The sequence below is a fragment of the Anomalospiza imberbis genome, chromosome 14 (genome assembly GCF_031753505.1).
Source record: "Anomalospiza imberbis isolate Cuckoo-Finch-1a 21T00152 chromosome 14, ASM3175350v1, whole genome shotgun sequence".
NCBI classification, from domain to species: Eukaryota; Metazoa; Chordata; class Aves; order Passeriformes; family Viduidae; genus Anomalospiza; species Anomalospiza imberbis.
The window spans coordinates 8,814,323-8,840,581 of record NC_089694.1 but is presented as its reverse complement, the minus strand read 5'-3'; the positions used below and the strand labels follow the sequence as shown (position 1 = coordinate 8,840,581).

The window sequence follows — 26,259 nt, the reverse complement described above, 5'->3', positions numbered from 1 at the left end:
GAGCACACTTGCTGGTCTCAGGATCTCCTGGGAGATCCTTAGAGAGCTTATCCCACTGTGGGATAAGCTTGAGCCATGGTGGGTTTAGGAGTGGGTTTGTCTGGAGGAGCCCAGCTGAGATGCAGATAGGCTGCTGGAGAGCAAGGAGGAGGGAATGGGGACAGTGTGTGAGGCTTGTACCCCTTGGGATGCTCTGCCTGCTTGGAGAGGACAGGAGCATCCAGGCTGTCTGCATGGGATGTTCCTGTAAGGGGATTTGGTTGGTTTGCATAATTTTTTTCCATGACTGTTCTCAGCTGTTTCCTCGGGAGAGAAGAATACGTGTTACAGTAATCACTTAAAGCTATGGAGAACAGTGTTTTCTGTGTGGCATTTGGAAGGGGGAGGCAGTTCAAAACTTTCTGTGTCCTGGGTTATGATGCCCTTGTGGGACCAGGGGTGGAGGAAAAGTTCCAAGGAGCATGTGCAGCTAGTCATCCCTGCTGGCTGAGGTGGGAAGTTGCCAGGGATGTCTGGGCAGGTGGCCTTGACCCATGTGTCTGAGGGAAAAGGCTGAGAAGTTGTACTCACTGTGAGAAGTGCAAATAAAGCATTTATAGTTGTATGGACTTTTCCTGCTCTCTGAAACATTCCTGCTCCTCAAACTGAGGCTCAAGCTGAAAATATCAAGGGATGCTAAATTGTGGACAATGTTAAACAGCCTTAAAGAGCTGTATGGAAAACTGCTCTTCATTTCTAAGCCTTCCTCAAACAATGAGACTCTGAGCTATTTATCAGGAGCTCTTTTAGTGCTGGAAGGGAAAGTGAACATTTAAAGCACATCACAAAATAAAGAGGCACTTTAAGAGGCAATTTGCTTTTCAGGATGTCCAACTAAAAATAGATCTTTATTTAAACAGCCTTGAAAAGAAAACAGAGAGAAAAGATCTTGCCCTTGCTGAGAATAAGGAAAATCTTTTTGCTAGCTTTGATAGTGAGGGTTTCCTCTGGCATCTGGTACTAGATCCAGGTAAACCCTCTTGGAATTGGGGGAGAACTGATGGATGTGTTATATTCAGTAACAAAGCTGGTGAGAGAGACTGTGTGTTAGAAACTTCTGTAGGGATTTTGGCTAATCCTTTCCACCCCAAAAGCACTACAGAGAGTTTCTTCCACCCTTCTTTCTCTTTGTTTTATGTAACAGTTAATTAACAAGGATTTGACAGAGTAATTTCAGGGCACATAAAATATGTATTTACTCTTATTTTGGCTGCATCAGAGCAAAACCCCATTGTTTTCAAGATTTCCATAAAATGTGCCAAAGTAGCATTCTATAAGCAGCTTCTCAATGTTCTCAAATTCTGGGGGGATATTGTTTCTTTGCTTACTGAATTCTATTCTTATTTTCACTCAGACAAATCTGGCAATACATATGTGTAAAGTCCAGTCTCTGGTTATGTAAGGGGAAAAAGAAATCCCCATCAAGAATCTGCTTATCACTTTAAGGAACAGCGATGCTGCTGACTTCAGTGAAAGCAACTTGCCTCTGCTGACAGCAAAGTGCCATGTCTGGTTTCTCTGGGACTGTTTTCTAAGTGGAAAACTGTAGACGAGTGTTTTATAAGGAGCCTGACAGTTGGTATGTCATCTTTTCCTGTTAATTCTGTCTTCTTTGAGCATTATGTATTAGTTAGGAAAGCGTGGGGCCGTGGATGAGCTCAAGGAATACATTTCTAAGCACATCACATGCAGAACTGTATTGTCACAGAGCCCGTTTCATTAACGTGCCGGAGTGGATTTGGACCAGATTTGCCATGAATAGTGCAAATATTGTTATTTTGTTAATATTGCAGAGCTATGAGTGTATGTAAGAGCAGGGATAATGTCAATACGGCTGACAGTTACAGCTGTAGTCTCTCTGCTGTGTGGTCATGGAAAGAGGCCTGTTTTAAAGGCTCTGTAAAAGCAGGGAACATTTCAGCATGCAGATGGCAGCCCAGTCTAAAATCTAGTTCTGTTTGTGCTGAGCACTGCCGTAATGAGCCTTGAGAAGCACAAGGGGAACGAGAGAAGTGGTGGGGGGAAAAGAGGAGGGATATGCTATCTTTCAGGACTGAGACCTCCCTTTGAACTGTCTCTCTCCATTTTTAATAGCTTTTCTGCAAAAGCTGCTTGGGGAGCAGGGTTAGAATGGGTATGAAAGAAGCAAAGCATCTAATCTTTTGGCTTAATAATGCCCTGGCGTAGGCAGCTGCGAATTGGACAGACTTCCTTATTGATATAAGAGCAGAGAGCAGTGAGTGAAATTGGTGTGGGTGAGAATGGTCTCTTCTCATCTCTTTTAATCTGAAATGTCTTCTCCTTTTGTAGTTGAGGCTCTGTAGAGAGGACCTGTGATCGCTGGCAGGGCTGTCTAAAGCACTCAGGAGAAAATGGTCGTGACCTGAGCAGTGGTATTTGTTCTGGGTGTCAGCAACTGAAGAGCTGGAGTCAAGTGCAGCCATGGTTTTTCTGGAATTTACAGGGTTTATCAGTGACTCTGAAACTTAAGACTTTTCATCAGCAACTTGGATTTTTTTTTTTTTTTTCACTCAAGAGATCTGAATAGCAGGAGCCAAAGTCCTTTTTTCCTGTGCGGGGCTTCTCCACATCCCAGGGCAGGCTGGCTGGGCTGGGTCTGAGAGTAGTCTCTGAGCTTGTCTCAGCCCACAAGAAATTTGCCATCCTGGGACAGTGCCCAGCAACCTTGTCAGCTTTGAGAAGCATATGTGGTCACCCATGGCTGGGGCTCCTCTCTCCCCTCAGATGGCTGTGATTACTGCTGCACCTCACTCTGCATTGGGAACTTCCTGCTGTAACTGCATCAGTTCTAGGACTTAGGCTGATTCAAGGTGATTCTTAAACTCTCTTCCCTTTCCTCAGTGCTAGTGTACATGTTTAGCTTTCCAAGTGTAGGTTGTGTTCACATTTTCTATTCTCCCCCAGTGGGCTTTTCTGCAAGCTTTTAAGTACTTCTGCAAGGTGATGAGAGGCTAAGCCCCACTCTGTAAACCTAAACTCAGGCTCTGAGAGTCTTTACATTTCCTACAGTGCCTCATGTTGCCTGAAGTACTGTATTGATTAAACCACAATCTGCAGGAGTAAATATATGTAGAATATTAATAGCTTCTACTCTAGGGGGAAAAAAGGCTGTAAATTAATTGATCCATTATGATGACCTCATAAACCATGAGGGCTTGCAGTAGAGCTGTAATCCTCCTCCCACAACATGTATTTCACTTTAAATGTCTGTTAAAGGTCTGGGCTACTCAAACTTAAAAGCTGTGATACTGGACACACATATCCATCTATCCTAGGATGTGTAGTTAGAATATTGCAATGTTAAGGCTGAACAATAGTTCTCTCTAGAATCCAGGGTAGTGCTGAATCCCATCACTGATGGTGCAGCTGGGTATGAGGCTTAAAAAACAGTAGGTAACTTTCCCACTCCTTTGTCATTCTTGCTCCTCCTTACAGTTACTTTCTGTGTTTCCAAGTGCAAGAGCTTCTGCAATGGGGGGTGAGTACGATTCAGGGATTTAAAATCTGGTTTGAAGGTATAATGAACTGGAATTCTGTGTGAGTTGCTTAGGGAATCGAGGTCAGTATGTGGTGTGAGCTGATAGAACTCCATCTGCTAATCAGTTCTGAGTAGTCCTAGCTCTTCTGGCTTACAAACCTGTTAAGATGGGCTGCTTGGGTTTTTATTGAATTGGCAGCAATTTAGATGCATGTGTACATTGTATACTCATCACTCTTTAGTGTTTTGATGCTATAGATATTGTAATCTTTATCTATATTCAGAATATTTCAGGGGATTTTCCCATTTCCTGCTTGCTTTTTTGTTTTCCCTCCATAAATGAGCACTATTTTAGGCAGCTATTGAATGAAAAAATTCTTGTAAGAAAATGTTCTTGTGTTAATGCTTGCAGGGTTTTCTCTACAGGGCAAGCCAGCAGTTTGCTCACTGTTGAGTCTGACTGCCACTTTACCATAACTAAAATCACTTCTACACTCTGCAGCCAGATATGTTAATGGTGTGTTGGCCATCCACAGTATTTTTCTTTTGTGCTTGGCACTGAAGCCCATTGTTTTGTTTCTTTGTTACACTGTAAGATTATTTTTGAAACTTTAAGATTCTGCACTTGGTGTCTTTTACAGTTCCACTTGGAAGACATTTAACCTTTTAGTGGAAGCATTAAAATATTTTCAAACAAGATCTGCATGTTAACACCCAAGAGCTTGATACTGTTTTTTTTCTTCTGAAATAACTGGTAAGATTCTGAGTTTTTTCCTTTCACATCACAGATCTGTGAGTTTTAGGTTTCTATTCCTTTACTTTTACACCCAGACGTTCAGCCTTTAGGGGAGTCATCACAGATAAGTATTATAACCTTGTCAGTATTTAGCTGTGGGTTCCCTTTGCTTTGTCAGGACAAGACCTTGCTTTTTCCTTGTAGTGTTACTGTCATGTGGGTGATACACTGCTGAGCCAGTAATAATCCCAGACAGTTTAGATGTTGTCTCTTTGTTGCTGTTTACCTCCAGTTTGTGTAACACAAGCACTGTGTTGAGCAGGCACACCCTATTTCCCACATGTCTCAGAGATAAATTTTAGGAGAAAATGCTCTGGAATGAGCATTTTCTCTAAAGAGAAAGGACTTCAATAACTCCCCTTTCTTCTGCCAGTGAGAGAAATAGATACCAGGGGATGAAAGTGAAAAAAGTAAAACTGTTTATTAACAAAGCAAGATACCTGCAAAGCACAGGAAAAAAAAATTGAACCTGAGACCTCAGCCCCACCTCTCCACATGGCTGAGAGGCAAAGATGAGGTTGCCCTCCTTTGTCTCTGGGAAGGGAGGAGAAAAGGGTTCATGGCAGCTGGGAACCTGCTGGATTTCTGGTGCAGGTCTCCTCCTCACAGCAGCTAAACTTGGTGGATTTTTTATGTCCTTTCTTGTGTTGGGTTCAGCTCTTGTGCGGTCTCGGGTTCTGGATGGTCCCACTGGCTCCGCGATGGGCCAAAAAGAAAAACAAGCTAAGCCAGAACAGTTCAAGGGAAAAAAACCCAGCCAAAACCAAAAAGTTGCCAAAAGGATTCCCAGTACAGCCTCCAGGCTGGAGTAAGGGAAGGGAAAAAAATCTTATGGTTTCAATCTAGCAAAAAACGAATCTGACAAAAGGAACAATGTAGGGTCCCCAGGCCATGCTGTCTGGAGCACTGGATAGGGAGTTTGAACAGAGCCCCAGAGCTCCCAGGCTCTGGCTCTGCCACCTGGTTTGTCTGTAAGATACAGCAGCCATTTCTGGGCATAAAGCAGATGATTAGGGAATAAAGTATCATCATAAAATCACCCTAGGACTCCTCATTGTAAAATTTCTCTTTAAGTTTCACCTGAACAAGGAGAATTAGGCAGATGTGAGTTTAGTTAAGGACCTGAGAGGTCCAATGGAGAATTAAATCCTGCAGGACAAATGCTGAATGCACACTGCCTTGTAGAATTAATGCTCCTTGTGTATTTAGACAACTTAAGTGGCTGGTTATGAAGGTGAAGATGCACAATGAATTAGGCAAAATGAAATATTCTTTGATGCTCATTGAGCAGCGGAGCGAAGAACACTGCATGACCCATATCAAGTAGAGCTGAAGAGACATTATTTGAGCTAGCATGCATCTCTGATCTTGAGTATTTTATCTCTGATCTTGAGTATTTTTCTTTATGTTTGAGGTATCAACAAAAAGGAACTGGTGCCCATTGTGGATTGCTTCCAACCAACATATTATATAGGCTGAAAATCTTTTAGTAATAAACAGCTCAATGTGGTGTGCTGGCAAAAGAGATCTGAGAGTGAGTTCATATTAAAATTTAAAGCCTTAAAAAGTGGGCTGGGGAAATGGTTCGAAAAGAAATGAACAGGACTCACCATCCAGCCTACTGTAAAAACAGTGAAAGAATTAGTGTTGCCATTTCATCCTTTGTGTGTGGGGTGAAAACGATAATTTATTTTTGTGAGATACCTGAGCAACAAAACCTGACAATTGGAAATCACTAAAGAGGTGGGTCGCTGTTTTTAATGAGTGCCTTCTGCATAACAGCTTCTGCAGAGAAACCAGAACCTACAGAGCCTTGTGGAGTGTCAGCAAATCTCAGCCTGTGCACAGATGTGTGCCTACGTGCACACTCACTGCTTTTCCTTTCTTGTTTTCTTTCAAAAAGGAGCACTGCATAAACAAAGCTTGTAGTACAAATTAGAGTAAAGATAAGTTATATTTAAAGCATGAACTTGGGAATCTCTGTGCTGGATTTTGTGCAAAATATTAATACTCTGATTTTCTTCTCATTTCTAAGTGCCTCCTTCTAACCTTGTCACTTGAAGTTCCTTTGAGTCCCAGAAGCCATATGAGCTGAAGGGGATGCTGGAAAGACAGCAGGCAGTACATGAAGGAAATGAGAACACAGCAGTTTCCCAAGTTCTGTTTCCTGAGGATTTGGGTGGAAGAAATAAGGTTTTCAAAAGAGATGAAGTGTGTTAGGCAGGATATGGGAGTCATGGTGGTTTTTGTTAGAAGAACAAAGTTTGTGCTGCAATTCAGCCTGGTCCCCTTGTAGTTTTGGCTGCTTACAGGACACTGGCTGTTGCCTGAAGTCAGGTCTTTAGCACAAAAGGGGTGAAGAGGGAAGGAGAGACCTTATTGGCAGTGCAATGATAAAAAATTGTCACACCTTACTTCTCCTATGCTTCTCCCTCTGATAGCAGCAACCTCCCTTTACTTACCTGGATTCAAATACAACCTGGCTGATCACAGCAAAGCTTGGACTACTGATTTTTTCACCTTTGTCAACAAGCACTTCATTCTGTGTCTCTCTTTGCTCCTCTCAGTGATTTTAGGCTGTAATTTGTATTTCTTTGTCCTTATTGAGTAAGATGTCTTCAGTCTTCTGGGAATGGCATGAACTTGGTTCCTCTCTTATGAGGCATATCCAGTGCAGTATTACATTCTTGCTACAGCTGTGAGCCCCTACTCACACCTGCTTGGAGTCTGAAGCTTCAGAGAAAGTGTCTCCTCAGGGAAATGCGGCTCACTGCATGTGAGGGGAAAGTTTTGTCAAATGGCAAAACCAGCCCCTGCTTGCAGGGAAGTGGCATTGAACACTGGCTGGTTTATTCTACCTTGTTTTGTCAAGGTGTCACAGTTTGTTCGTGTTCTTCATCAGACCACAGGCATCCACTGGACATTTATGCCCAGAAGCCCAGCACAGGGCTGGCTGCAGTCTGTGCTCCATCCCACTGCCTGATAGGTGGGTGAATGGCCCTGAGGAGGGAGTTGAGACCAGTCCTGTTGGGGACATGGTGAGAGTCTTGGCACACTCAGCTCCAGAAATCTCCTGAGCAAATTTAGAAATTTAGTCTTGAGCTAATACAACTTTTTCTTCTTCTGGCTGCTGGACGTACTTCTGTGGGAAATACAGCTTATTTTGTGTCTTGTGTTCTTTGTTAACCGGAATGTTTAAAAAGTCATCTTGGATAGGGCAGTTTGAAGAGCCTGGTTGTCTGTAGCTGGCTGCTGTCTCAGGACAGACACCAGCTGACCCACTGGTGACACTGGTGTGACTGATCCCACTTCCTGCTGGAATCTCTACCACGGTGGAGGTGACAGCTCAGACTCTGATGTGTGTTTTCATGCCAACCTCAGTGGAGCTGTGTCAGATGTGACAAGCTGAGGCTTTGGACTTGATTATGAGTGACTGAGTGGTGCTGTGGTTTCTTGCCCTATTCCTGCTCTATTTTCCTGATCTGTGGAAGTACAGATACTGACTGCCTTGGTGAGGGCTTCAAAAAGTACAACTCCTATCAATGCTGACAGAACCAAGAATTTTCTGCTCTGCCTAGCATTAATATTAGTTGGCAGAACTTGCTTTGAATTTTTAAATGTATTTAATGCAGCCTAGCTTGTTTGGGGTGGAGATGTACAGACCTACATGAAAAAGGACCTAGGAATTCCATATTTCAGTTGTAATTACTGAGGGGCGAAAAGTGGAGAAACTAATTTGAAAAGCTATACTTGAAAATCATTCTAGCATCACATCATCATTACAATTATCTGTCAAAAGATTTAGTTCAATTACATTTTTTAAGCCCTCTTGTCAAGATGGCCTTACTGGTTTCAGGATTGTGTTACTCTAAGGAGAGGTCAAGGAAGAGTGAATGCTAATTCTGTCATTAACCACTGTCAGACAGTATTTTTTCTTGAAAATGCCTTAGCATTGTTACTGTGAGGAATCAATAGGCATAAAGTACCATAGAATTCAGGCAGGAAAAGAAATCCACTGCCTGTTTATAGGTTGTAGTACAGTAAGGTGAGAGGAAGAGAACTTCAGTTTAAAGTAGTAATTTTGAAATAATTGAATAGCAGCACAATCCCTGTAGTGTAAAAGATTACGCAGGGTTACTTACATTTTCTTCACGCAATGATAGGCCAGTAATAAAATTACAAGGGGAGAATATTTGATGTAATAAACTCAAATTAAACTGAATAAGTGTCAGTGAACAGCAGGACATTGCAACTTCTTGCTGCTTTTGTCGTGTTGGGTAAATGCTGAGAGCTGGAGGGGTCTGGGCTCCTTTTGGAGTTTGGGACCTCTGAGTGAGCTGGGTGGGCAGAGGTGTTACAGCATTTATGGGAGGATTCCGTTTCACTGGCCTCAGTTTTGACCGCTAATGCTGGTAGTTTTGTGCATTTCTGTTTAATTGAAACTGCTGTAAAATGTGTGCTGAATTTTTGGTGCAAATAATACCTTCACAGTGATTTAGATGGCTGCCAGCTTTATCTGATCATAAGGGTCCTGATCTAAAGTCTGTATCTGATGATCTAAAGTTCATCAGCATGGAGATGAATTCCTGGAGTTTAAATGTATCAGGCCACTTAAAGGCCCATGACTTCAAGCTAAGCATGTATTTGAGGACTCTAGCTTATGAGTAAGCATCTGTCTTTGAGAGAGATGGGCTTTGATGATTTCAGATTTCTTCTACCTGTTTTCAAGTGCAGAGAAGGAGCCTCAGTTTGCTTTTGCTATCTTTTATTGAATGGCCTGGTACTTGTAAATGAAAACAGAATTATTTCCAGTAATTATAAAAAATTAAAACTAAAATTCTAAACTAGATTTTCCCTTTTTCTTTTTTATTGTACATAATATAAAGTAAGTAGTGAGCTTCACAGGTGAGATTCCTGAGACCTAAATTTATTGATTTCTGAAATTTGTTCACCTTTCTTTACCTCATTGTATAGGAGAAATTTCTCGAATAGCATTAATTGTAGGCATTGTAGGAGCTTTTGCAATGCCACCAGTGGGAAAGTAAGGCTGCTACAAGAGATTGTATGAATGACCTACTCTTTTCCTGAATAATATGATTTTTTTAAGCGTGTGGCTTGTTTGTATGAGACAAAGCTAATTACTACCATCAGGGTTTTCCTATAACATGCAAAAATAACATACAAAATAAATAAATAACACAAAAATCTGCCAGATTAGACCCATACTACTTCAAATAAACTTTTACATCTTGTGATTTTTTTGCTTTGAGAGCAAAATGATATTTTTGAGGTGTCATTTAAAAAAACCCAACCCTTTTGTTTGGGTAAATCATTCATACATGGTTACTTTGAACTGTAATGTTTTCCTACTCCTGCCTAAGCATAAACTGAGAAGTTGTTACATTAAACCATTGCCTTGTTGTGGTTCTTTGAGAAATGTTTAACTGTAGCTGCTGCTTTGTTGTAGTGAAAAGCTGTGATTCAGACTTTGTACTATGTTTGCATTTCAGCTGCCACAGAAAGTGAAAGATGAAGCCTCTTGTTTTCTTGGTTCTTGTGATCTGTACTGTAGTCAGCATGAATTTGAAGCTCGTGTCAAAGAGAAATTCTGGTAAGTCACAGCAAATTATTTTTACTTTTGGTTCTGGACCTCATGCTCATGCAATCAAGCATTTTAGATAGTTGCATTTTGTTTTGCATATATACTACTTGTTCTGTTCTGCCAAAAAAAAAAAAAGAAGAAAAGTCATAACTGGTATGGTTTACTTAGTAAATGAAAGCTGTTTAAAAGTGTCCTTATATTTTCCTTTTTTAAAATAATGAAAAAAAGGAAATTTTGATCATGTTGGAACCTCAACTGGAGGTATTACAAAGGTAATAATGACTTTGGCATTGTGGCAGAGTTCTAACATCCAATGTTTTACTCATGCTAAGGGATTTTCTTAAGTGTGGATGTGATCTGTGGTGAGTTTTAGGTCTGGATGACTTTTTGTATGCTGGAAGATCATCTTTGAAAACATTGTTGGCCTGATATGTGATCATATATAGGGTTAACTGGGAAGAGCTCTCCTGAGTTGATAATCTCTGATTACTCTGTCAGTGAAAGAGAGTAGGAGTTGGTTCATGTTTGCATCTGCTTTTGAAACCTTCAAGTAGTAACAGAACTCTTCAAAGAAGCATTAGAACCTCTCCTTCCAGGGTAGATATCTCCTCTGGATAAAGGGTATCTGTACTTAAGCCTGAAGTGATGCCCACTCCATGCAGCTTTGCCGTCTCAAAGGAGTGACTTCATGAGACTGTTTGTATTTCTCAAGTAAGCTGTGAGTTCAGGAGACTGTGGGCAGACAAGTAGGTCAGCTGCCGTGCTACACAGTGGTGTCAGTCTGCTGCAGCCTGGTGTGTGTAAGGGTAAAGGTTGCACTTTGAAACTTTTGGTAACATGTTGTTTTTCCACACTGTTTGTGTGCTATACTTACATGTGTGAGGGCTTCCACTGATCCTGCTGTCCTCAAGGTCTTCAGTCTTTTCAGCACTGCAGGTACAAATAGAAATTACTGGCTTCAGTTGGTGTGGCTTGTGTTAAGTTTAATTTCTGCATTTCTTGAGAACAGAAGAGAAAATTATTGGGCCATCTATTAAAAAGAATTACATGTCACATCTCAGGCTGTGAAATGTTACTGTGAGAACTGCCAGCTGCTGGGCTGAGTTCTTTCTGCTGGGATGGAAAGTGTAAATGGAGGTTGCTAAACTGAACTAGCCTGTAGCCTTTTGCTGGGGTTATTGTGCCCAGAGCCCTGTTTGTGCTGTGAGAGCAGTCAGGGATGTTGGGGTTTGGCTACAGTGCAGTCTTGGTCTAAATTCTGCTAGGGGTGATGGTGCTCCTGTTCTTCAAAACTGCTGTCACTGGCCTGGATGGAAACCCTCTGTGAGATCCACAATCAGCGTACCTGAACGGCCTCTACTTTCTGATGCCAGGCAACAACACCGGCTGCAAGCAAGGGTCTGTGCAATTCCTTTGCCAGGAGCACACAGCTGTAGAAGTGGCATGCTGGTGGCTGTACCGTCGTTCAGCTGGTAGTTTACTTAGGTTTATATTTTTAAAATCTGCTTTCTTTGACTCTGCAGAACTTTGACTCTTGTGGTTATAGCAGCTGTTGACAGCGTCAATTTAGGTTCAGTACAGGTGGGAAAAATGCTTTAATATGTTAGGCTGCCTCTTGCTAAATATAACCCACTAGTGAATAGGTGGTTATTTTTCATTTCATTTGATTGTGCCAGTATGTGTTGAGAATAAGATGAAGAGGAAAAATGCACATAAAGTAAAATTATAGTTTCTTTGCAAGTACATAATCATGTAGCTGGCTTTCACTTTCAGTACTCATTCTGGTTGCTGCATGGACCAAACTATTGGTTTCTTTTTTTTTTCACTTTTCCCACTATATTGTATGTGAAATAATTTTCTGTTCCTGTGATATCAGCACTTGGAGTAAAACTAATAATTTGATTCCTTTCTGAAAGGTCTTTACGTTTCAAGGACTGTTGTTTGATTGCTTGGGGCTTCACTAAGTGTTATCTGTTGTGAAGAGAGAGATGTTCTAGTGACTTCTGAACTTTACCTGTTGGTATAGTTTCAGTGGAAGATCAGGGACAGTAGGTGGATGCAGACATGCAAATGCACAAAGAAACAATGTCAGCATATTTTCCACAGAGTAACAGTAGCTCTAACATGCTGGTGCTGTAGTTCAGAGTTTCAGGTGTGGTTTTTTTTCCCTCACCTGATGAAGGAGAGTGGAGGGGGGAAATGAATGTAATGGTTATTTGTGGGCAGCTGCACTGCAGCCTAAACTGCAGGATGTTTGGAAGCAGGAATAGTGTTTTAGCTGTAGATTAGAGCTGAGGAGAGTGGATGAGAGGCCCAAAGGATGCTCTGTGGACAGGATCTCTGCAGCAGTGTCTGGATGGGTATTGTAGTCTTGGGTCTAGCTGGCTGTGTCTGTGCTTGGTGAGCATCCTTAAAAGGGGAAGGGAAATTGTGCAGACAGTTATGTAGAGCAGTGTGAAGCAGTGCATGGAAGGTGCTGACACTGATGATAAAGACAGATTTGGGCTACTAGAACAATAAACCAACAAAAATTGGTGTCTTTGCTGACTTATGTAGACTGGCATTTTTTCTAAGCAATGCATAGAATTATTGCATGAATGGCCAGAATTGTGATTAGTGTCAAGTACAAGAGCAATTATGGAGTTGACTGGCATGTGTGTAATATCACATAATGGACTGTATCTCGTGTAAGGGGTAGGGAGGATCTAAAGAGAGCTGACTTGAAGAGGAGCAAGGAGAAGGTGAGGCAGTGTTGTCAGGTATTACAAAGGCATCACTCAACCGAGGCAGTCAAGAGTGGGTCAGAATGCCCAGAAGGGCTTTATAGGTGAAACTGGGGTTGTCTTAAAGAGAGGTAAGGTTTGGTTAGGAAAGTCTCTTCAGAGGCTGGTGCAGAAATTCTCCTTCAAAGCCAAGGAATGGAAACCCAAGTGTGGAATGCCTGTGTTCCTAAGAGACAGGAATTTGATCTTACCTCTCTTGTGTTGCTAATAACTCCTCCCTTGATCCAAACCCTAACTCCACCCCTGCAATACCCTATAAAAACCCCACAACCCTACCTTTGCCTGGTCTTTCTTCTCCATCCCACCCCTCCTCCTGGGGTAATAAATGGATTCTGGAGCTTTCTGAAACAAAGACCCCTCTTGTTTGTTCGCATGCCCGGTGCCAGCAGCTGCACCCTCCCTGGACACGAGGAGCCCAGTTGCAACACACTGCAACACCCAGGGGGAGAAAGTTGAGGATGAGAGCTCCAGACAGCAAGTGCAGGCAGTAACAGAGACTGAACAGGCAAGAATCATTAAAGAGAGGTCAGGAGTGGAAGATCTAAGATGTTAAACAGAAGGTGATGAAATGGTGCTCCAGCTGCAAGCATAGAACTGTAGTTTGCTGAAGAAACAATCCTCATGGAAGGGAATAGAAAAACAGAGCTGAAAGATTTTATTCATGTCCTTTACTTCCCCTTTGTTACAGATTTAGGAGTCTGTATTTCCTATTTAGAAGAGAGAAGCAGGGATGCATATGAAGACTGCAAATAGATTTAGAGTACCCTGCAACGCCGCAAAAATGACACAGAAGCTTGTAGCAAGACAAATTTGGCTGCTTCTCACTTGAGATGTGGTGCCAAAATAATTTAAATGGGTGAGCTAATTTAATTATGCTCATCAGATTCTTCTTTAGAGGCAGCAACTTCCCAGTGCTCCAGAAGAAATCTGTCATGTCTACAGAGAAACGATTGCTCTTTGTGGTGGGAACAGAATAGTTTGCCTCAAGCGTCTGCGTGAGTGTAATGTTGACTTAAGTTTTACAGGCATTTCTTAATATTAAGAAGCATTTTTGAATACTGCAGGTCATCCTTTTTTCCTGCTTTAAGAAGTAAAACTGAACAAACAGCAAATATGGGGACTTCAGCTTTAGCAATATCCTAGGAAGGGTATTTTACAGTTGGAGGTTATACAAATGAATTGAAGATGTGAGAGTTGCTAGGTTCTCAGCTGATAGATGATTTCCTTTTAATCGGATTAAGTGACTTCTTTTCCCAAAGTCTTTGTATATATAGTTCTTTGAATAATCATAGAAGGGGATATAATACCAATTTAAAATCATTGCATTTTTTTAAGCAAAACATTTTTCAGATTATAGATTTTGTTTGACTTACTAGACATAATTCCGTTAGTGAATAATTGATGCCATTTATTTTTGCTGTATTATTTGCTGAGCTGAAATACCCATCTGAGCATGCTAGAGCTCAGGAGGGCATGCCAGCCTTGTGTGGAGGAGTGGGGGCGGACATCCCCAAAGTTTCTCTGAGGCTGCTGGCTGCAGGGCATTGAGGAGCCTTTCTGCAGGTTAGCACAGCTTAATTGGCTCAGGTTTGGCACGGTGCAGCAATGGGGAACAAAGACACACAGACCTCCTTCCTGCTTGCTCTGAAGAAAATAGTTTATTGCAACAAACCAGGCCTTTTTTTGTTCTAAACTGAACCAAAACAAGCAGGCACTGCCTGCCTGCCACTGTGTTGTCCCTGTTCGCTGTCCCTTTGCCCAAGCAGCTTTCTCACCTCGCGGTGTCCGCGCGTCTCAGCCAGCCACTGCCTCACACACGAGGTGACCACACCCCATCTGTACAGCCTGTCCTGTTATAGAACCCACCTTTCACCTCACTGTTAACTGAACCTTTCCCAGAGTGCTTTTTGGTGAGCAAGGCTGAACTGAATTCAACAGGATTTCTTATGTCCCTCAAGCTACAGTCATGCCTTCTCCTCTCCTCTCCTCTGTCAGATGGATTTGCTGTGGGATTCCAGCCTGCCTTCTCCTCCTGTTTACCTTGGGAGCATCCAAAAGGCATTCATGCCATAGAAGCAAGTGCATCTCTGATCCTCCACCCACCTTGTCACCCTCCACCTGCATCTGACTTTGTCACAAATGGCTTGGGAGGGAGAGGGCTTGACTTGGCACTGGGCCTTGCTGTGTATGGACATAGTCAAATTGTCTTAAATTCTCATTGAAATTGCAGTGCCTTTTAATACATTAATTTAAAACCTATTGGCTTGATATTTTGTGCCTTTTAAATGTCACGCAGCTGACTTACTCTGGTCTGCTACAGATGTTTCAGAGACCTTCACTTTCCTGCACTTGTCACTGCTTGTGCCTACGATTTCTGTCTGCTCCCTTCTGTGAAGATCAATCTTTGTGTTGCCTGACCCCTTTGGCCACAGAAACTGTGGCATACACAGAAGTGGAGGTGTTTGTACTTCAGAGATAACTCATGGATTTATGCCTGGAGTGGGATATTCTAGATGAGCCTAACTCTGAAATCCACTGCTCCAGGTGGAGTGGGCCAGAGGAGCTGCTGGATGCCTGCTCACACTTGCCATTTGCTTCAGTTTGCAGTTGCATCTGCCTGAATAGCTGACTTCTGACCCTGATGTAAAATTCATGGCCATGAGCCCTCCCGTCTCTGAGATACAAGGGATGCAAAAGAGGCTTTTGACTTTTGCTGCCTGCAAATACTGTGCAGACAGAGGAGACGGGAGCTTGGCAGCGCTCATCAGTGCATGCTGATCTCTTACTTTTCCCAGAAGATGTGAAGTTATTCACAGCTCCAGCAAACAAAATCAGAATCACTGCTGCTCTAAGCTGTCATTGATGCAGCAAAGTACAGCCTCTCCTGCATCAGCTGTGTCTGCTCACGGGTTCATGGCTGCTCTCCATCTGCTCTGTTTGGATCAGTGGGAAGCAAGGAGCTGGGCTCCTGTGCTCAGTCAGGTCTCGGGGGGCTACCAGCAAGTCAGCTCTGAAGCCCTGGTTGCACCTCATTACAGGGGTCTCAGCCTTAGTTTCTTCTCCTCTAGACAAAAAGTGGCATTGCAGCTGGACAGACCTGTCTGGAAGACAGCTGGCAGCATTTCTACAGTCTGTGTGCAGGTGGGGAGGAAGGGACATGTACACAGAAGAACAAGAAGGGAAATAAATAACCTGCTAGAAGTTTGGGGGTTTTAGTGGCCTCAACTCGACAAGCTTTAAATTTTGAACTTAGTTAAGCACTCAAATTTTTAGCTATTGCACACATTTAAAATGAGTTCATATATAATTTAAGCAATTAAAATATTGAGCTGATACTTAACTATTAAAGCAAGATTCTTTCCCAAAAGGGAAGCCTTTTGTATTTGAATAAAATAAATTAACACAGTTAAATGATTTCAAGCTGAAGTAAATCACAAAGGTAGCATCTTCAGAGGATATGGAAAAATAAGCCAAGCATGAAAGAAATGCCATTTTTTCAGTTAAAAATCTGTAATCTTCCAATTTTGCAATGGGTATCTCTATCATCAGCTGTTTGGATATCTATTCTACATCTAGATTCAGCATGTAGAAGTTCATTAATAATATCTGAACTGCTAAACTACATGCCATCATGACTGAGATTTTTTTTTTTACCCTTCTCCAAAATGGGGCTTTTCAAATGGAAAAGTCCCTGATTTATCAAGGTGCCTTTGCTTTATTTTCTTTAAGATACTAATTACAAATTTTAAGAGATGCTAATTTCAATATTTCAGCATGCTCACCTTGAAGGTGAGTGTCCTATGTTCATGTCCTTACTCTGAAACTGACTGTCCCAAGGGACAAGAAGAGTTCTTCTGGCATGTTTTATTTTTCATCTTGTTAATGAAAAAATTTTTGAAGGTTTGTTTTACATAATGTTCAAATGAAAGTATGAATTATACAGCTGCAGACTTACCCAGAGCAGTTCTTCAAGCTCAACATGTTGGCTCGTGCTGGAGATGAATGCCTTTCACCTGGGGACATCTCCTCGTGCTGCAGGGGCTTCGGGGGACATGGACCTGTAGGAGATTTAAGGAATCTCTGGTGTAATGGCTTCACTTTGGGTCAGCTCCTGACCAAGAACAGTTCTGAAGGGTGCTTGAGTTTTTGTAACTTGAATACATGTTAAGGCAGGTTTTACACCCTGCTGAATATATTTGAAGGAAAAGAAATAAGTTTCCTTAGACTGAATGAGGTATGGATATTGATACACATTTTCATATCTTTGTCCACCAAATTTAAACTTTTTATTTTTCACTTTCAGAACCTTGCTTGTTTTTTGACTGACCTGCCTTTCAGGTTTGAGTTGCTAGTCCCTGTAATACAATGTATCAGAAATTTCTATTTTTTTTTTTACTTATTTGCTACTTTTTTCTGCCATAAGTGTAGCATGCTTGTACAGTGACAGCAAAATTGTGAGGTAGGAGTTGTTGGGATCACTATTGTGAATAGTGAGAAAAAGGAGAATTAAGATGCATTTGTGGGGTTTTTCTGTGTTGTTTGGCATTCCAGTTTTTGAGGAAGCTGGTTTTACAGATAACAAAGGAAGCATTAGACTTTTGCCTTCTCAGGAGGTGCAGAGTTAAGTATTTCAAGTTGTTGATCTGTGGAGGAAGGAAGGAATGTGTTTTGGGCAGTGCTTGTATGTACGAATGTTAACACACAGACCTGTGTGAGACTGTTGTGTGCTGTTGTAATTCACTAAAGTAGAAATGATTGCCCATCTATTAGTCAAAAGCAAAATTGATCTGAGCTGCAGTGTCACCTCTAGAGGGTGCATTCATCACCTTATCAATCTCTAACCCTTTTGAATCCAATCGATTCTTTCCTACAAGAAGCATGATTAGTACTTATAATACATACTGATATGTAAACATACAGTGCCCTGCCACTGAAGACAGAGATTAGATTCAAGTTAATCTTCAGACCTGAGCACTTTGCTTTTCCAGGACATGGTCACCAGGCTGCCCATGTCCCCCAGCCTCTACCAGCAGTTCCTTCTCACTTGCCCTCCCTATGTGGTTCCTTATTCAGGCAGGAACCAAGACAGCATGAGGGTATTTCTCTTAGCTTGATTTGTTTCAAACTTTCTCCACTTTTTGGAGCTACAGAACTGTAGCTCTGTTGTGCTGCGTAAACTCACTCCCAGTTGCTTTTCCTTTTTTTTTTTTTTGACACTTCAGTATAAGACAAGTGGAGTTTGTTTGCATCTTTCAAGGATTAGGATTCCTTTAAAAAGGTATCTGCTGAGATTTCATTTGTTATTCCAGATGGAAAATCAAACAGTAACTGAATAACTAGGAGATTGTATGATCCAGGAGCATTGCTCAGTGGTTTTTGGTAAAGGAACTGGAGCAGTGGCAGCACCTGACGTGAGTTTTTGTATCTGTCTGCCTCATTTCTGTGGCTGTAACAAACTGGGAGGAAAAGGAACCTCCATCAGTCCCTGGCCGGCCAGCCCCTCTGGGACTGAAGGAAGCAAGGGAAAGTGGTCCATGTCAGCTCCCCTTCCAGTGAAGGGGCCTGAACAGGGCAAAAGGGAAAGTCTGAAGTTCCCAAATTACTTTCTTATGTTCTAAAGTACAGTGTTTTGGGTGTCACTCTCACATGTGTCTGGGGGATGTGCTGGTGTTTAGACCTCCAGTAACCATGTGCACAGTTCAAATGTTTGTTAGGGCTGTATAGCAGAGGCCTTGAAACATGATGGTAGTATTATTTTTTTTGACTTTCCATGTTCTAGTTGTACTTTGTTACCTGGGCAGAGTTTTTTTTTAAAGTTTCATGGGACTGTTTGATGTTTTCAGTAAACATCTGCTATCATGGTATTTCATATGAGTGCTTTTTATCTCTAATGATTGTTTCATAGTTATTCCCGTTTTACAGATGGCAGAAAATCAGCAAGAGAGAAAACTGTATTGAGGTTGCCCAGCACACTGAAGGTGATGCAGGGAATAACACATAAATTAAATGTTTCCCTCTGTTTTGTTGTGTTACTAATGCCTTAGGCAAGGACAAGGAAAGCAATCATGTTTTATAAAAAAAATTTGAGACTAAATAAGTATGTGCATAAAATGTGCTTCTATGTCCTTGGGTACACAGGATAGAGAAAACCTTGTTTAATTTCTGTTATTTTTCAGTAGAAGATAGAAAAATGTCAGCTAGAAATGGAAAAGGAAAAGGAGGAGAGACATTTGGTTATACCAGGTTTTGTGCACTAGTTTTAGGCTTAGAGCTTTTGCCTTTGAATATTACAAGTCTGTTGTGTATGCTATTGGCTGTGCTTCCAGTGAGGAGTGGGGGCACAAGAAGAGGAAGAATCACTTAACACTGTAAAATGACACCTGGAATACCTGAGGAACCTGAAGCCCAGCAGGTGCCAGTCACATCTCTTGGGTAGCCAAGTTTATAGAAACCTCTGTGTATATTTGCTGCTCCTGAGCTGCTGGGACTCTGCAGGCTCAGCTGCACTCGAGCCACTCTGGGCTCCATCTGTGCTCACCAAGTAGCTGCCCTTAGATTTTCAGCAGTACCAGGAACTGCAGTTCTGTCCTCAGATGAGTGAGTACTCCAAAACACCTTTGTCCAAGGACACCTCAGTGTACAGTCTAACCAGATGTTCATGCTTATTTAAAGAAATGAAGGTCCTTTCATCACACTGTACAAATACACATAAAATTTGAGGGTAAAGTTGTTTCACAGCTTTTTAAAAAATTTATTTATTTTTTAATATTTGAGATTTACTTTTCTGGTATTTTGAAGATAGAATTGACTCATTATTTGTGAAGACTGATGTTAATATAGCAGATAAGATTTTTCACAAGGCAGCAAGAGTTGTTTGTTCTTGAATTTAAGCATTATGGTTTTATTTTGCTGGCACTCTTGATGCACTCTGTGATCCTTATTTGGATCAATGTGCAGAGCCACTTTATGCACCCTTATGCTGTGTTACATGTTCAGAAAAATATATGTATGGGTGGTCTTGGAAGGAGAGGTGTAATGTAAGATACAATCATTGATGTCCTTGAGTTATTGATAAAATGCAGAAATATAATCCCATTCTACAGAATAGAGCTCATCAGAATTTCTTTTCCAGTGACACAATTTCATTTTAAACAATAAATTCCCTGAGACTGTTACATTTAATAATCAATGGAAAAGTGCTGGAACATGAATCAAAGGCAGGGTTATTCCCAGGCTCTGTACCCCTGGAGCTGAACAGCAGCACGTCTGTCATCCTCCAGGTGGGTGTCAGAAGAGGAAGCTGGAAGATGAGCACAGAGTGGTCAGGTGTCTGCTCTTTGTGGCATTCCCTGAAGCATTAGCCTGTGTCAAATCCCTCAGGTTTACTGCAGAGGAGGTATGAAAACTGAGAAAGTGGGAGCACTTTAGTGGAGCCAGTGATCCTGCAAGCTTCCTTGGCTTCATGCTGCAGGTGGATCTGTGGCCATCAGCACTGCTCTTTGGAAGTCCTCCCTGGTGAAGAACCTCCTTCAGAACCTGCTTCTTCCTCTGTTGTTGCAGGCTCCTATTGCAGAGTGTGTTTTGCTGAGAAAATAAACTAACTTTCAGGTGTTTCTAAAACACTTGCTTGTTCTGGTACTTGTGGTTTGGAAAAGAAAGTTTGAAACATAATCCAAGAAAGTAATTATTGAAAATTGGAGCTCTTGAATGTATTATTTGTTTTTGTTGTGACCTTGAAAATATTGCCCTATTATATAAAGGCAGAGAGGTGTGAATAATGGTGTGGGCTTAGACATAAGGAAGGAAATTAGGATGTGTATCACTGATGACACATTGGATATAGTATTTCCATTCAAAATGACATCTGTAATTTTAGGGAAATTGGGGACTACAGTGGAAATGCACATAGGAGTGGAGTGTTTCCGCTTTATTGGAGCAGATTGAAAGCTGAAGCTTTTTGGCTGACTTCTGATATAGGTCAACATAATTCCTATTTGCTGTGACTTTACATCATATTATTTACAGCATTATGATTTTTTCATCTGCATTGGATGATTAAATTTGCTCTTTACCACTCAGTGTTTATTGCAAAGGGTTTTGTTCCAACTGTACAGCGTACTTCTGACTTACTGCATGAGAGATAAAACCTAAATCCAATGACCTGGGATGCCTGGCTGCAACTGTTGTGGACTTTACACAGGGAGACAGCTCTATTGAGGAAGAAATGTTCATTATTAAATCCCATTTTAGCAGCGTTTACAAACGAACTGTTCCATTCGCTGTCCTTCATGAAGAGCTATAATTGATGGTTTTATCTGAAGGATACAGATCCCATGTGAACAGTTGGTTATTCAGAATGCTGTTGTGTGAAGTCACTTGCAGAATGTGTCAAAAGTTTGCTTCCTGTTGTAGTAAGGAAGACTCCTGATGAGCTGTAGTAATTAGTTGTCTTTCAGAAAGATATCTTTTTTTTTTTTTTTTTTTTGTCCCCAGAAGTGAAATGCTGGGTGACTTGATCTTGAGAACTTAGGTAATACAAATTCCACAACGTGATTGTAGCATGGCTTGGTAATGTCACACACAGTTGAAATGTTCCATTAAGTCTCTTGTTGGTGTGTAAATGTGATCATCCTCAAGAAAGGGAAATGGTTTGTTTTTGCTGGGGACTGCTGAATAAAGCTGTCCTCTAGAGTATTTTCACAGCTACAATTCGCATGTTTTTCAGGTTTATGCAAGACAAGTGCATCCTTTCCTGCACATAGGGTTGCTCTTTAAGAATGATAAGTGTAATATACTTATAAAAATCACATCTCCTTTAATAGTTTTATTCTGCACATGAAAGTTGTGCATTATTAGGGTAGTTGGTTAGATAATTTAATGCTCCTTCCATGCTTTACTATGGTGCTTTCCAACAGGGAGCTGTAAAATGTAATTTTGGTGTCCTTAAACTTTGTATCAATTATTAAGAAATATTTTCTTAATGGCAGAAGAGGGAATTCTATATTTGCATAATCTAAAAGCCCCTTAAGACCCACCTTTTAAAATCACATCAAAGAGATAAGGGAAGAGATGGGAGCAGTCAGTCATCTTGCTAAGTGTTCAGGAATTTGTGAGCATCAGCATCTGTGGGTGGTGATCCCCAGCTGAGGAGCTGTGCAGCATTTGGTGACACTCAGTGTCAGGTGTTTCCAGGTGGCTGGGAGGTGAGAGGGAATAAAACCATCCGTGGTCCTGTGTAAGCATGGTACTGGCTCTTCCAGTCTGACCTTTGAGATGCCATTAAAGGTCTCTTAGTGCTCCAAACACTTTAGGGAAGGGAGGTGGCTGAGCTGTCTCCTTTTCAAGGTCCTGTTCCCTGGCTCAGCTGCCCTGGGATGCAGCCCCTGCTCAGGGTGGTCTCAGCAGGTGCTTCTTCAGCTTCTGTCCCACACATGTTGTTTGGGCTCTGCTCTAGGGAGCTGGACTGGGCTGTGTTATGTTCCATGTTCTTCTCTTTTATTTTCTTCTCTGAGAAAGTTTCTTTAGAGTAGAGTATGCTGTAATATGCCAGGAGAATTAACCAGAGGAGGCATCTATGTAAAGTGAGAGAGGAGCTCATTAATTGCCTAAAAATTAGGCAGTTTCCATCTGAGTAATTGGTGTTGGCTGGCTGGCCAGCCTTCCACAGTCTAAGAAGTAGCTCATTAGTAGAATACACACAGATGGTACTGTGCTCTGAGGTACTTAAAATACACAGGGAGAGAGCTGTGTTAATAAGGCAAACCTGTCCTTAGCCTCTGTGACTGAGTTAGCTACAAGCAGCAGAGGGAATGGTGTCATTTGGTAAATATTATTAGGCAAATGCATTTCCATAAATTTATTTAGTTTTCTTTTTTTTTTTTTTTTTTTTTTTTGCAGATAACAGATTATGATAAATACTTAGAGTAATTTACTGTTTCTGGAAAAATTCTATTGCAATAATAGACTTAGCATAACTGCTTCATTTCTTCAGTAGCTGATTTACCCATATAATTGCCTAGAGGGGGAGATGTATTCAGAGACCAATTTGTATTTGGAATATATATAGATTTTTTGCTCTCTGTTCTTTCTGTGTGCAGGTTGTTAGCAGTTAATTCAAAGTAAGACTTTTTCCTAAGTTGAGTCCCTTCTACAAATGTTAATGGATAGCAAATAAGGACCTGCCCACCTGGGAAGATGATAAATGCAGGGCCTGGAGGAGGCTCTGACACTGCTGGGGGGTGAGCAGGGGCACTGTGGCCTCCTCCCAGGCAAGCTGCCTATGCCACTGGGGCTGCACAGCCCTGGGGAGGGGACAGCCCTGCTTCCCCTGACTTCAAAGCTGTGGGGTAAACTCAGAGGTGATAATAAGCATGGATTCATTGTCAAATGGTGGGCTTTCCCTCTGCTCCTCATGCCACGTGTCCCTTGAATGGAGAACTGCTCCATCCCTACTCTGGGCAGTCTCTTTTTTGCCAGAGCAGGGTCTGAGCCCATCTTAAAATTAGTGCACTTGACTGTGAGCAGTGAGACACTTTCTTCACCCCATCTGCAAATTCTGAAGCATATTGACTTTGTGTTTAAGAGGCTTTTACCATTAAGACTGGGCTGGGGGAGAGATGGGCTTCCTTGGATAACCATTCTTTCCCAAACAGTCTGAGTTTGGTTTCCTATGTAGTTACATTTTGATTAGAGGTGCTTTTTCTATCAGTGCTTGCATGTTTTTATCCTGAACCATGACAAATTCTTTCTGATGAAAGAATTTAATGTTTCCCTTGTTGATGCTCTGCAAGCACTTTGTTGCAATTTCAGGCGATGTAATTTATGTTGCTGCTTTGCTCTATTTTTCATTTCTCATAGATTGCATGTCTGTTATTGGAGTATATGCTGGTGTTGAAAAGAATGGTTCCACCTTAGCTTGATTAGTCTGCATTCCTCTGTGTGTGTAAGATACACAGCCACTTTGGTAGATCTTTTGGGGTTCATTTTTGTTTTTGTGGAGTGTATTTTAGAAATACTGGCTGGACCAGGTAACTCAGGAACACATGTAATTTATAAAAAATAATTTAATAGTTGCATGCAAGTGTTTTGAATGATGCTGTTCCTCCCTGAGGTAGAGTACTATTCATTTAAAGTCCTGCTTTAAGCTTAGGTTAAATCCTTGGTACCATGCATGATTTCCACACTGCACTGGAGGGAGCAGATTGTAATGAAACAGATAATTTTGTGGAGCTCAAATATTTGAACCTGAAAACTTTGAAGAAACAATGGAATGTACTCATTGGGCCAGTGGGATTCAGCGTTTCCAAGGTAATTTAAAGATAAGCAGACTATTTAAGGCTATAGGAATGCAACTTAGAGGTGTATGGAGAGATGGGAGCATGGGATAGATGTCATATAGGGAGAAACAGGAAGGATTTTTGCAAGGATGTGTGTAAAAAACAGTCAGGCTTTGGAAGAGAAATCTGAAAATATTTACTAGATTACAGATTTGGCTTGAATGGAGAAGTGGGGTTTACAAGGACAGGAGACCACTGAGTGACATGATTTCCAAGGAAATTTCAGGAGTTTGGTTGCAGTGGAATTCCATAAACTGCTCAAAGTGTCAGTGTATGCAGTTCTGAAAGCAAGAAGGGCTTTTAACTGATTATGCTGAAAAAGGAAGAGCAGTATTCATTTTAACTTTCAAATTTCAAGGTAATTTGATAGGGTTTACTAGTAACCCTAGGCTGTGGGGTTTTTTTCCCTGCCGTAAAGCTATTGAGTTCAGTGGAATTAAACTAGGAATTTGAAAACACCACTGCGAAGCAATGAGATTGTTTCTCCCTTCTGTGTGCCGAGCTTCTGCTTATTTAATGTGATTCTGCAAAAACATCCATTGATTTTGGTTATTCAGCAGCTAATTACCTCATAACCCACAGGATCAAGCATCAGAGCTGCTTATTTAGCCTATAACAACAATTCTTATTGTGGTGCCCAGTTGTGCTGGCACTTGCTGCAGGGAAGCCCCCATTCTCTGTCCTGGCGAGGTGGCAGCAGAAAGGTCTCCTCTGGACAGCAGCTGCCATTTCAGTAGTGAACACCTGATGGGTGTGCTTGTTCTGGAAATGTGAAGCCTTTTAAAGCTGGTTTTTCCCCGTTGGTGTAATTTGCTGTGTACCACAAGTTGCTGAGGTGAGAACACAAGCTGGAGGAAACCAAGGTATTGGTGGGAGGCTCTGACAGGTCCCTCTCCTGCTTCCACCTCAGGCATTGCAGTGGATATAAGTGGAGGGGAAAATACAGATGTGTCAGAGTAAATTCCCAGGAAGAATCTTTGCCTTTTCTAGGTAGTGCCATGATAAAAATTATGCTGCATTGCATTCTGTAGGGACCTGGCTCTTCATTAAAATAAAAGTCAAGCATGCAAATATGGTAGCATGTCAAGAAGTGTAGCAGCAGGAATTCCCCCAGAATGACACCTTGGCTGTAGTTTGACTAAACACACAACAAATTGTTTAGTGCAGGCTGAATTCAGACGTGCTGTGCAGATTCCTTCAGTGCATCCTCTTGAAAAACACTCGAATGCTAATCCATTTGGATACCACGGTATTGTTTCCAAATACAAAATCTGAATTTTAATTGCAGTTTTGTGGTCCACAAGAGAAAAGTAATACATAACTATTGTTATTTCAAAGACAAATCCTTTGGGGGGATTGCAATTCCTCAAACATCTTTAAGATTCTCAGCAGCAAATCAATACTTTTCTCAACAACAATTACCCTTGGAAGCCTTCCAATTAGATATGATATGAAGAAACAAAGCTGTGGTGGTCTCCAGCTGAGCATTGCCTGTGAAACTGCCTTTGCAACTTGAAACCTAAATGGAATTGTAAAACAGAACTTGACTGTATCAGTTGGCAGCTATCTTTTGTCCAGTACATATGGGTATAAAATGGAGATAAAATAATCTCTGAGGCTGGAATTGTTGACTCATTTAAACTAAATTCCCATGAATTGGCATCGTCTCTCTTCTGTATTTGACTGGAGCTCTTGAGTGCTTCAACTGTATGAAGGACAGGCAATACTTTAACAGTGCTAATTGGAGGGCTATAGCCTGTCCTAAAGTGGTCGTTGAACATAGTGATAACGATAGAATATTAATCTCTCAGAACATTAATTAAGATTACTTATAGACATTGGGATCACTTTGAACAGAAGAGCAGACGTACTGCAATTCCTGGCAGGACTATTTAAAAAAAAATCAGAAGCAAAACTATATTACTGATATTATTTGTGATTAACTTTTAATGGATTTGTGATTATTTGAGTGACTAAGAGCTACACTAGGGGTCAAGATTTCTTGGTAATTCTTCCACTGCGCTTGCTTGACTGAATCCACAAATTAACTTCATTCTGCAGGAAAATACATGGGATTGCCTGGCCATGTCTTATTGGCCATCTCAGTTCTGGCCTGGTCAGTTTGCAGAAGCAAATACATATATGTAATAGGTATATTTAGAGACAGCTCTTGGAGAAGAAGTTTGTTGTGATGGAAGGACCCA

General features: G+C 41.4%; 1 protein-coding gene across 8 annotated transcripts in view; it reads left to right on the top strand.

The window, feature by feature from the left end:
* IL1RAPL2 (interleukin 1 receptor accessory protein like 2) overlaps nucleotides 1–26,259 on the top strand; it is a 364,841-nt gene that overhangs the window by 10,792 nt on the left and 327,790 nt on the right. For 7 of the 8 annotated variants that reach the window (XM_068204770.1, XM_068204779.1, XM_068204769.1 and 4 more), the window contains one exon: nucleotides 9,845–9,945. In XM_068204770.1, coding sequence (XP_068060871.1) covers nucleotides 9,864–9,945 — 82 coding nt within the window. In that variant the 5' untranslated portion in view covers nucleotides 9,845–9,863. Of the gene's footprint in view, nucleotides 1–9,838; nucleotides 9,946–26,259 lie in introns of those variants that run through there. The other variant, XM_068204774.1, reaches the window with a different exon arrangement.